Here is a 12,957-nt window from a genome sequence, read left to right as displayed (position 1 = left end):
AACCCCAGCCACAATCAGACATAGTCAGCATTCAGATAGTCGTGGATTGGTTTTACATTACACAACGATGGACACTGAAATACATATCTGTACGGATATATATGAAATGCAGGCTGTACCCTCATTTATATCACACCTTTATTTATGTTATTTCCTCTGGCTTCAGCTCTGCAGTGCTCTTTTTCTGCAAATACTGGCTTTTATCCATCTTCCCTCTCTCTGTGTTTTTGGAGCAGCAAGAGGATTGCCTGATTGCCAGTGTAAATTAAAATCCCCAGTCCTGGCAGCCTCCATCAAGTGAAGAGAGCTGGTACAAGCACTCATTTCTCAGGCAAGGGACAGGCTGAGAGAGAACGTGTCAGAGTACATTGTATCAGTCCAAGATCAGGATGATTTGTCTTCCAAGAGGAGTACCCCAAATTCTCCTTTTTTTCCCCCCTTCTAACTCATGGGTTCCTATATGATCGAGAACAAGTCTTATGAGGAGCGGCTGAGGGAACTGGGACTGTTTAGCCTGGAGAAAAGGAGGCTGAGGGGAGACCTCATCGCTCTCTACAACTACCTGAAAGGAGGTTGTAGCGAGGTGGGTGTTGGTCTCTTCTCCCAAGTAACTAGCGATAGGACGAGAGGAAATGGCCTCAAGTTGCGCCAGGGGAGGTTTAGATTGGATGTAAGGAAAAATTTCTTTACTGAAAGAGTGGTGAAACATTGGACCAGGCTGCCCAGGGAAGTGGTTGAGTCCCCATCCCTGGACGTATTTAAAAGACGAGTAGATGAGGTGCTTAGGGACATGGTTTAGTGGGCATGGTGGTGTTGGGTTGACGGTTGGACTCGATGATCTTAGAGGTCTTTTCCAACCTCAATGATTCTATGATTCTATGAACATACTCTCATCACCTGTTACAGTTTCTGACATACTCCCTAAACTTGTCTGGCCACTGTATTTGGCAGCCATCTATTAGCTGTCTAATAGCGTCTATTGAAAAAAAACTAAATTCCCAGGAATAGGAAGCCTGAGACTTGATTATATTAGCTTTTTATACTCGGGATAGGTGCAGGAATCCTGCCTAACATCAGATACAGATACCACAATTCAGTGGACTTCGCTATCTCAGTTTCCCGACAGAAATGTCTCCAAAAAACATATCCTTTGTCTGGAATTTTACTCCCCTTCTTTGATACCTTTTGCCTTTAAACTAGCAAATACTCAGAACTGTTGAGTCACAAAATGCATTGCAAACAGTGCAAAGGAATTATTTTAGTCTTCATTTTCTAATAGACAAATTTTAACTATGTAACAATAGAGAGATACATAAGATTGAAATAGTTTGACATACAGTGGGGTTTGCTACTGGAAATACTGGCAGCAAATTATTGCACTCATGAAGGACTGGCTAGAATACTACACCTTGTTGTGTTGTAATCTTCCACATATGAAAAATGAACCATTTTAGGGACTAACAGGTTAAGAAAACTCAGTCCTTTTACTCTGTTTGTGTATACGTCTCTGTCTAGCACTTGTTTTTAATTACCTTTTTATTTTTTCTGCTCACTATTTTCTTCATTTATCATCCTTCACCACAATTGTTCTAAATAGATCTTTTCCTCTAATGAATTTATTCCCTAGAATACCATTTTATTCTCATACCAAGTTCTTTTGGATGTGTAATAACTTAGTACCTTCCAAACTAAATGTTTAATTTGCACTGAATTCTTTTACACTCCAAGGAATTGCCTATGGTCATATACATAAAAGCATTCTTAAGAGGTCCAGAAGAGTACATTAGTGGCCTATTATTTGAACCAGTATTTTCTACTTCATCTGAAGAGCACCATACTATTTACATTAAGGAAAAACAGCTACTTAGGAGACTCCCTGGCTCCAATCTGTTCAAAGTGGCAGACAGGTAGATGTAGTGTAATAGCAAAGCCCTTAGTTATGCAAATTGGCTTATTGAAGTCAATGATTGCTGAGTGGAACCTTCTCAGCATTTTCTCCAAAAGAGGGTGAAATGTAGCTCAGAATCTGTGTAAACTTCCTGCTGTGTGTTGAAACATACCCTTCGGCCACCAGCCGAAACTGTAAATACACAATCCGTATTCTAGGCTGTAAGGCAATGTTTCAAATTTTGTCTCCAGAACAAAAGGAAGTGTATTATAATTTAGCTAAGCCACAGAAAGAAGGGAATACTCCTTGGACAAAAAAAAAAAAAGTCAGGAGAAACATACACAATAGGGTAAATATTTTCCATAATAGAAAATTTACACATGCCAGGCAAGGAAGTGAATAAGATGCAAGACGCCTATTGCTATATCCAAGCTATCTTGTCCACTGGCCATGTTTGCAGAAAAATGACTCTCATGATTTACCTGAAAGACAAACTGAATGCCAGATACATAAAAAACAGACAAACAAAAAAACCACCAAAAGTGAGGGAAAACAAGGAAAAGCACAATTTTTGCCTCAATTATTTATAACATGTTTCAATCTGTCAGTGGTGAAGTGAAAAAAGTTTCCTGGGTGTCACGGACCTGCCCACCCTACAAGATCTATGTGGCTAGATAGGGCAAGGTTAACAGTCTTCACCTAGTTGCAGATGATGTTCACGAGACTCCCTGCTGAAGGGAGCTGGGAAGTGGTGTTCTTTTTCCTCTCTCTCTTAAATGTCCACCTTTCACCTGTGGGCTTGCAGTCTGTGCCTGAATGCAGAAACAGAGCCAGTTTGGAAGCAGGGCCTGGGGGGGGACTACAGGCTGTCTCTCTTGGTAAGATGGCGTGTTGAGGGGTGAAGACAGCAGTGGGGCAATCAGTTCAGCTGCCAGCAAAGGGAGACAAATGAAACCTCAGCATTATTTATCTAATTATTAGGAGATCCAGAAGGAAGATCTTCTCAGGAAGAGAGTTCCACAGGTGTAAGCAAATATCCAAGTACGACCTGGTCTGCAGCTGCGGCATTTTTTCTACATTCATTTTCTTACTCTTGTCAGCTCTCAGTTTAAAATGACTCTATGGTTTCTGTGCCAGTCAGCCTTTTTTTCCCCCCCAATCTTCACTCACTAAACCCAGTAGCAATTAACTAAATTAGAAACAAACATCTTGGGTAGTCTGTAAGTGTCCATTACTCACAAGAGTTGGTCAGCATCTTTTCACTATATTTTTATGAGCTGCTGAATAGGATTTGGTACGCTGAAATTATATTGCCCATTCATGAAGCCAGAGAACTTTACTGCTTTGTATGACTTTTATGATTAATAAATCTTAGATGAGAAAGGACTATGGTGTTTCACTGATTTACACAGTACAGGCTATGAACTTCCTACAGTGGATTCACAGCTTCACCTATGCCAGAGTTTATTTTCTAGAAAGGTGTCCCAGGCATAGCCAGTATCTAGGAGACAATGAATACACCACATCGCGAAGTGAATTGTGACCAAGATTAATAATCTCACAAATCAAACCTCATAATTTATTTCTGGTGTGAAATTATTTGGCATCACCTTCTCACTGAAGGTGAGAAGAAGCAAGGCTTGCAGAAATGAGATGAGACCAAGAGAAGTGAACTTTAACCACAGCTGCCAGATACGCTTATTTCTGACATGTTCCTTGTACATGAAATTTGAAGGAATAAATTTCACCCTTGGTGAGAAACAGAACAATCCACACAATCCCTAAAAGTGTTAATGAATATACCTGCAAGTGCTTTCAAGATTTAGGAAGGAACATACTAGAATATTCCTTATAGAAAACCACTTACTTTCTTCTTCTCAGTCCAGTATTACAATTCACGTATTTTAGTGCCAGAGTAGGTACTTTGCTGTTATTGCACTAGCAGATGATGTCAGTTTAACACATATTAAACACGCTCTCTCTGACTCTGTAGGCACGTTTTCTCTGTAAAACATGACTGATATCTGGTTGAACAGAATTTGGAAGGAAGGCTTAAGACCCTTTTGACACCTTAAAGATATTTTGGAGAACAGGAGCTTGATATTGTTCTTTCCCACTTATTTTCAGAGAGAAGAGCGAGCAAGATCCTAAATACAGTTTAGGTCATACACACACACACACAGAGTACCCAGGAAAAAAACCCTTAAGATTTAGGTAAGGTGCTAATAGACCATTATTATAATAAGAAAAAGGCAAAACATGAAAAGGCTGTAATGCAAATGCTGATGAGATACAGTTTCAAACCACCAATATTTACTTCATTGTTTCCTCCTACTAGTTGAAGAATCCTATGAATTATCCCTTGAAAGAAACTTAAAAATCTCCTGCTGTCCTGGTATCAAAAATGTCTCTGCTACTATATGCTTTATATAGTAGCAAGGCCTTGGTAACTTCTGTCTAATTTTTTTTGAGAACTGGGGGGTTGTAGTTATTTAAAAATTGGTCTTGGTTAAAACCCCCCTGGCTTTCAGAACAACATATCAGGATGTAACACAGCAATAACTTAGAGGTAAAGAGCCATGCTCAGATTTGAAAACAATGCAGGAGACACTTACGGAGATGAAAGGCAATCAATAAAAAGCTCTCGACATTTTTCCACATTCCAAAACAAAAAGTGATTTTTCCAAAACAAAACTATAATGGCTTTGTGCTAGGAAAAGAAGGAAGTGGAGTTTTCCATTTTATATAGGAAAACCTTCAAAAAACCTTCCATTTTTTCCTCTTCCTCCTGGGTGGTTTGTTTGTTTGTTTTGAAACTTTCTGTGGTGAATATTTTTATGGTCAGGTCTACAAGCAACTATCAAATCCCAAGCACAATTAGTGAACCTTTACACCCTTAAATGTCATGATGACTTCATTAAACGTATCAAAGTATCTGATTTCTGCATTTACTTGAAAAGATAGCAACTCCAGCAGTTCAGCTGGAAAAGACTGTTGATTCAGTATCGTCAGTTCATGGTGCATACTAGACTTTCTGGGATGGGTCCCAGAGAACTACTGATCAAATTCCAAAAGCTGCTTATTATGTCTGATCCGGTGAAATCCCTGCCTGAAGTAGCAAGGCTGTAGACATTGTAGGAACGTTCATTCATCAGCTTTTGAGAAACACACAGGCTCAGTTTTGTACCAGCTTGCAGCCTGTCTTTTCATACTCTGGATTGCACAGCAGCAAACTCCAATACTAAATCTCTAACTTGAGTAATCTTATTCTTTATTTACTGGGAACACTTGATGCTACATAAAGGTGCTAATGTCTAGAAATGCCTACTGTTCCTCACATTTAAGAAGAAAAAAAATATACTTTGAGTACTGAAACATTAATATAATCTTCTAAGGACTTCATACAGAGGAAAAAGAACATGATCCAGACTTAGGCATAACATGCATAAGTACTGCTCTGTTCACAGCAATGGAATAGTTTGGTCTACAGAGATAAAACTGTTAATAGAGCCAGTTACTGCAACACTAAATCAAGGCTAGATATTTGGAATATAGTCTTTGACTTGCTTATAGTCCATGGTGAATGACTAATATTAAACATCTGATAATATTTTATTAAAGAGAAAGATTAAAGCAGTTTCTAAACAAATTATTAAGTAAGGCTTTAATTATAATAGTATCTTCTATATTTTTCTCTTTTGTGGTAGAGAGAAGCTATAATGAAGAAAACCAAAACTCTTATGATACTTAGGGTAATAACTATCACTTGGGGGAGGAAGAGGAGAGGAAAGAGAAATTATTAGTTGGAGTAACTGATTTCTTCTTTTGCTGTTCAAATTTGATCCTGTTTTCTTCAAGATAAACATGAATACATATAAGAGACAGAAAAGAACAGTACAAGTGGGAAATGCAGTCTGTTTCCTCCTTGGCTGTCAATCCTGACTTCATTTGCAATTGTGCTGCTAGAGAAAGCAAAGCACATGGTTTTTAGCTTCCTGAAGATCTGGAAAAATTTTACCAGCACTGAGCTAAGGCGGTGATTTTACTGTACTTTTGGGTCACAGGCCTGCAAATTTTTGCATGCCTGCAACTCTAGCCAGCTAAGCATAATGAAGTAAAAAGAGGGCGTGAAGCAAATGAGGTGGAAAAGGAAACACAAAGGTCATTTCAGCAGGAATGCACATCTCGCCACCTAGTTGGTTTTTACTTCTAGCTTCAGCAGGTAAAAATATCATCTGGATTCCTCTCAGGCTCAGTGCCCCTAGGTCAACGAATGGGAGGTCCCATGGCATTATCATGAAGGTGAGCACTGAGAAGATAGGGACTAAGGAAAGCTTGTGATCCCCAAAAGAAAAGATGTGCAGAATGGCTTTGTCCACTTCTTGGGGATCAGGCCTAGGTTCCAGCAGATCAGTTTTGGTCATTGCTCTCACACTTTGTTTTTATCAGACATGCTCTTAACACCAACTTTGATACGATAGCTCTTAACACCAACTTTGATATGATAGCTAGACTCTTCTGTTAACACTCATTAGCCTAACTTTAAATATTTTGCTGGCTTTTAGAGTTTATTTAATAGGTGCAGATGTAAGGCATGTAGGTACATTAAAACATACATGAAATATACATCACTGCACGTAAGAGGTCAATTTGAATTTTGGTTACCTTGGACAACTTTGAATGTAGGCTTCTCCACAGAATGACTAATGGCCTGGCAAGTTCCAACTAGCAATCGGTAAGTTGCAGTTTCTAATATTACACTAGTAAAAGGATTCTGCAATTGTTATGAAATTAGGGTGTGCCGAGAACAGAGAAGCATCACTCTTCAGTTGAAGGTTTCCTGGCATAAATAGGTACAGAGAAGCAGAGAGTAAAAAATCTGAATCCTTTACTGTTATTCAATAAATCAGATTTTCCTCGAGGAAGCTGCTGGTTCAATGAAGTCCAAATTTGGAAATATCTTCAAGTAGAGGAATGTTTTAGATCCTTTCCAGCCAGGTTTTCTGAACAGTGTGCAGAGGAAGATGTTTCTAAGGTAGATGTTGATTAGTAACTATTCATTCTTTTCATCATCAACAATTAGTTGCCGTTAAGAGTGTTAAAAAAAATTCATGGGATAAATGACTATATCCAAGGGAGAAGCAGCCTACAAACTGTGTTTACCTTCTCCCTTCTGCACCTGCCTGTTCTCCCCTGGCCTTCCAGCTGCTTAGCTTTTCCTGGTAGCTTACAAATATAATTGCTGTTTCTTTGTTTGCTGTTCATGAAGTTGAATAATGGTGAAACAACAAGCCTGGCATTTGGAATCCTGCATTTGAACCACCTCTGTGTTTGAAAGGCTGCAGCAATCTTTGTGGTTGGTTCACCTTTTTGCCTCTCTGAGCACACTGCAATCGAGAAAAGCAGATAGAGTCAAAAAGAAAGAGGAAAAAAAAAAAGCATCTCGGAGGCCACTTTTTTCCTCAAACAAAATGGAGACACCCCATCATTCCAGAGCATACCTTAGCCCACCCCAACATTCAGATGGCAGGGCCCTTTGAAAGCATCTGCATAGCACCCCCAGCTGCATGTCGCAGGTCGGCCACAGAGGAGTAGAGCAGGACCCATGCCCCAATGTGGCTGTCCGCTCCGGGAACCTGACACAGGCACCCTTGACAGGACAGACTCCTGCACGTCCCTCAGTCTGCGAGGTGCTCCGCAGTAATGCTAACAGTGCTGGGCATTAGCCAATGAGTCTAAGCTAATTTTAACTGAGGAATTAAATAAGGCAGGGTCTATGATTTTGTCCATTACTGTTAATTATAACCTACTCTTCTTATGACAGTATATCATTTAAGACAACACACTATTTACACAAAAGACAACAAAGAACTAAAGCTTAAGGAGGGAGCAATGAAAGTTATTGGAGCCGAGTAGAAAAGCCATACACAAAAATAATTTTTTAGGCTTTCATGAAGTTCCTTATTTTCCCTTTTCTCCACAGAAAAAGTTGGGATTAAGGACAACTGCTGTGACCACCGCTAACTGCAATCAGTTCTTTCACTCTCCATATTTGAATCTCCAGATTAGTTTTGGGAAATGCTATGTTTTATTTACATTTTTAGATCACTTACATTTTAACTTGTCATAATTACCTTATAATATGACTGAATATGTAAACATCTGCAATATGCCAACTATAACAGTTCATTAATACAAACAAATAGCAAAATATGTGTTTTCTGATAATACATCTTGAATTAACATATTTTTAAAATAACACTTTACCTTTGTTTGGTGTTTCCACACTTTGAAGTGAATTCTATAAAGACAAAACCCGAGGGAAAAAGTAATCAGTTAGTTCAGAAAAGACCAGATAGCAGTTATAATGGTTTTAGGAGTAGCACTCATGGAAAATAAGGTGAGAAAGGGGAAGGATGTATCCTAATGTTTTATGATTCTATGATGGCAGAAGACATGACTGGGATTCAGAGTACCAGGACCTGCTTTCCAGCTCTTCCAACTGCTTCCTCTACCATCTCAGACAAGTCACTCAGAACCTGATTTCTGACAGTATTTAGGCATGCCAGGATACAAAGAAGCACTTATCAACATTTGAGGTACGTTCACATTTTCAGCCTCTGCATTGGTATAACAGAGATAAGAATACCCTCTCCGTCCCTTTGCATGCCTTATATATTCATATGTGAATCCCACAACCACGCTGAGCAGGCAGAGCCTCAGCATCCTTTCAAAGCTGAGGAACACCAAGTTAAAAGCAGGGATTTAGGGGGTGTTTACGCCCTTGGTGCCCAAACACAGCTCTTGATGCTTAACATTAATTCAGTATCTGGATTCCCACCTCTCATATCCCACTGCTGTCAGCAGGAACTGCTGGGTGCTTATGACTGTTGAAAGGTCAGGCTAGTTATTTAGACTTAACAGACCAGCCTAATTAAACTTTTTTTTTTTTTTTAAAAAGCTGCTCTATTAAATAGCCAAGTTCAATAACTGCCATCAATCAGACCTTGCTCCAGCCTTCTCAGACACTGGGCAAAACTAAATATTGCTACACTGCCTGGGCCTCCCCGTCTAGACAGGAAAAACTGCCATCACAACAGGTAGCTCAGCAGGACAGGCAGCACCCGCAGCCACGGGGCCGCAGATGGGACCCGGCCTCGGCTCAAAGGCAAGTGCAGGCAAGTGTCTTCCCCTGCCAGCTGCTCAGTCTGCCCCGTCTTCGCCTGGCTCTGACATCAGACTCGCATGTACCAAGGTGACACAGAAATAAGTTACTGAGGTGCAAATCTTGACCAGAGAGACTAGCAAGTTAATTCTGTGTTTCAGTATTGCCTGGGGCTTGCACTGTTTGAACTTATGTCCCTGAAAGGTTTACTATCCTTTACAGTCATTAATCACTTTGCAGTGGGTTGAGGATGCTTCGTGTTAGTACATATGTATTCAGCAAGGTGCTTCTTAAAAATTACAATCCATGCAGAGGTGACATAGGAAGTACAATGCTGGATGTACATTCTCCCTCTGGTACCCAGCTTGGAGCTGCCAGCATTTGTCTGGTAAATATGAAGAGAAGTCAAATGCTTACTTGAGGGGAGAAAAGCAACCTCCAGGCTGAGAAATATGTTTTCACAATCTTTATAATGCAGTGAGACAAATGGGAACAGAGACCTTTGTTCAATTCTCTCAAATTTTGGAAAGTAAACAACCTTTTGGAACAGCGCTTATAATTTCAACATAGTGTAGCCCATTTAATATATCGTGGATTAGTGCCTGTTCTGGCAGGATTTGATCTCCTAGGACTTTTTGTGAGCTGCTGTAAGAAAGGAAGGGGTAAAAAAAAAAAAAAAAAAAAAAAAATGAATTGTGCAGCAGGCCCAGAGTTTCCCCTGAATGGATTTTAAAATCCCAGGGTTAGGTTGATTAGAGACTGAATGAATCACGTTTAAAAGAGATGCAATCAGTTAAGAAGAAACTATCACTGATGCCAGTTGCTTTCATAATCTTTTAACCAGGGTCCAGGAACGCACAGTACTGGCAGTGAGGAGGCAGTAAGGAGGTAATAAGTACCGTTTAATTAAACACAGAAGATTGGCAGTAAGTTTCTTTGTTTTTCTTTTTTTCACAAAACCAGAATTAAATAGAAGCACGTTGAGATTTTGTTTTTTTTTTTTTAAAGTATGCAAGCACACACATACAGATATGTATACACAAACATATACCGGCACCCTATATAATTTATACTGGAAGGACTAAGCAGTAGTTTCCCTGAGGCATTATGTGCACATGGAGCTTGCCAAATGGATGCGTTAAAAGGTATTCCACACAAAACCACACCATACATTACACTAAAGCATCGGGAAACCGTGGTGAAAAAGCAATTAGAACTTTTCTTCTGGTGTTTCTCCCTTACCTGATGTATAATGCTGCAGCACTTGAGATGTAACAGGTAGCCTCAAAAATTTCACTTGACTTGTGGTACAAGTTACCTGCTTGTCTGAAAAAAGCCTCTCTTCTACCTAACAAAAAGTCATGGGGGTACTATGCTGATGAACATAATCGAAACAATTCAAACAGACTGACAAGATACGCTAATATTGCAGTATTTAATCATTTTGTCAGTACCAAGAATTCACATAAAACGCCCCTACACTTCAGTATGAGTTTAACTCAGAAAAAGGTTTGGAGGAGTTGGTACTCCATCAAACATCCAACTGCTGAGCACTAATTTTGGCTACACATGTTGATACAGACAGGAGAGATGGTCCATTGTCTTTGTATAAGTATTAATAAATATAGATAAAATCTGATTTGTTATATTTATATACTATTCTATACGAGGTAGTTGCATATAATGTATAATCTCTATTTTCATAAAATGGAACAGTGTTCGAGTTACAGAACATGCAGAAATATATTTTACTGCTCTTATGACATTTATAGTTCAGTTGCTGCTGAGAAAGATAAAGTTCTTCATAAAATCAAAACTGAACTTTTTCTAGGTTGCTGAAGTCTAATCAACTGTCTTAGCACTTATTTCTCAAAGGAGGAAAAAGCAAGCTGCAGCAACAGCATTTGCTGGTACAGGAAGAGGTTTACTTTTTTTTTTTCTCTTTAGACTTCCCCCCCCCCTCCATTTGTTTCAAGTCAGTTGTTAGTCAGGGCTGCTTCACCAAGAAGAGAGTAAGGGGGAAAGGGATGTCAGTCAAGGTCATAGACAGCCTTTACAGGAAGGCTTGAAGGGACAGACTAGTTCAGCTAACCAAGCCTGAAAGGGAATGTTAAGGGAACAAAACCTCAATAACTTCAAAACTTTTAAAAATGAGCAACAATCTAGTCGGTATTCTCCAAGAGAAATGTGGAGACAAGCAGCTTCTTATGTGAATATTAGGACAGAAAAAGATTTTAAGACTAGTGACAAAATATTCAATCAGGACAGAGTCTTTTTAACATTCAGAAGAGGGTATTCAGGAACAGTATCATTTCGCTCATTACAGATGAGCAAACACCATCATTATCATTACCATCACCACCACTTATCATTTTTAGCCTCTGGAGATTACAGCCAGGACCAGCACTCTACTGTGCTGGAGACCGTACATATAGATAAGGAGAGGTGTTCATTGCTCTGAAGAGCTTATAATTTAAATAGGTAAAACAGAAAAAGGAAAGTGTATTACTCCCTCTGTGCGAGGAAGTACATGGAAGTTGGTTCAGCAGAACCTGTATATATTGGAGACTGTCTATACAGTGGAGTTGGAAATCGGACACATGCTGAAGAATGAGCGATGGGAACACTTGGAGCAGGGGGGTTTTTTGTTTGTTTTGGGGTTTTTGTTTGTTTGTTTTTACAACAGGATAGAACAGCTCATAATTCAATTATTTACCTACTAACAACCACTTCATCTCTAAAATAAAAACAGTATTTGCATGACAGTGACTCAGAAGAGCAGCAGAAGCAAACATGAACATCAACAGAAACCTTAGACTTGAAAAAGATGACCTGTACTCTTTGTTTTTTACCCCATTATCTTATTCTTCATGGCATGACGTGGGGTTTTCTGATTGCTCAGGACAGGCCACACTAATAGGAACTGATTTGGCTCTTTGACCACTGTATCCACCTCTCTGATGGAATTCAGAGAGAAAGGGGCTGAAAATGGACTCAGGGATACTCAGTAAATATAAGCCAGACATAGGAGGCAGTTTACACGTTGGGTTCACAGAGCTGACCTGAACACTCAGAGAGAAAATACACTAGATTTCTCTTAACTCCAAAAGAAATCTTTTAACAAATTAGTCCAAATACATTTCTTCTGCTCTAATTCCTTCCTAAAGGAGAACACTTTCTGTTACTGTCCTCTATCTTTATACCGGACCAAGCTCTTTATCTCTTAAGAAAGATTCTGAGTTGACAAAATACTTCTCTCAAGGGGAAGGTGCTGATCTGCCTGATGCCTCTCAGGACAGCCTGGGGTTTAACTGAAAAGCAGATCATGTGAATACCTTGTTACTTCTTTTATCTCTTTCTCTACTGTATTTGCCCTCTAATATACAGGAAGAACTTTTCTTAAATGGAGATATTCTTATTTCCATTTAAATCAACAACATGCCAGATAAAATGTGTGCTGTCACAGACCCATTTATGCTGGAATTTACCCATAATAGTGACTTCTAATAATTGATGCTGAAGTGGACATGCAAAGATTTAGGATGCTATAGAAACAAGATTTACAGTGAGTCATGACCTAGAAGGGAAGCAAGAGAAGGCACTTAAGTGAATCAGCTAGTTAGCTCTGAGCAACAACAAAAAATCCTAGAGCTTGGTCCTTAACAATACTTGCCAACTTTCAGAGAGACAGCACCAGTATAACTAATTCCAGAAGGCCACAGCTGGTTCTGCCGAGAGCCATGCAGCAATGTCTGCTCTGTGATCTCTAGTGTCCTCTGTTCTAGAAACATAGTGCAGGGATTTACTTACAACCCAGACCTGCAGAGGGCTACATTGATGTTCTAGAGTTTATTTGCTTGGGTCCTGTACTTTATCTAAGTTGGAAGCTATTCCCCCCCACCCC

General features: G+C 39.4%; 1 protein-coding gene across 1 annotated transcript in view; it reads right to left on the bottom strand.

The window, feature by feature from the left end:
* The window catches only part of PIK3C2G (phosphatidylinositol-4-phosphate 3-kinase catalytic subunit type 2 gamma), a 219,113-nt gene that overhangs the window by 159,138 nt on the left and 47,018 nt on the right, over positions 1-12,957 (bottom strand). Inside the window, exon 9 of the mRNA XM_019471996.1 lies at positions 8,156-8,189. Within this exon, the coding sequence (XP_019327541.1) occupies positions 8,156-8,189 (34 nt within the window). The remainder of the gene's footprint in view (positions 1-8,155; positions 8,190-12,957) is intronic.

Source organism: Aptenodytes forsteri, unplaced genomic scaffold (assembly GCF_000699145.1).
Source record: "Aptenodytes forsteri isolate BGI_AS27 unplaced genomic scaffold, ASM69914v1 Scaffold241, whole genome shotgun sequence".
In the NCBI taxonomy this organism is placed as follows: domain Eukaryota; kingdom Metazoa; phylum Chordata; class Aves; order Sphenisciformes; family Spheniscidae; genus Aptenodytes; species Aptenodytes forsteri.
The sequence above is the reverse complement of the archived record's forward strand: the minus strand, read 5'-3'. Positions and strand labels throughout refer to the sequence as shown.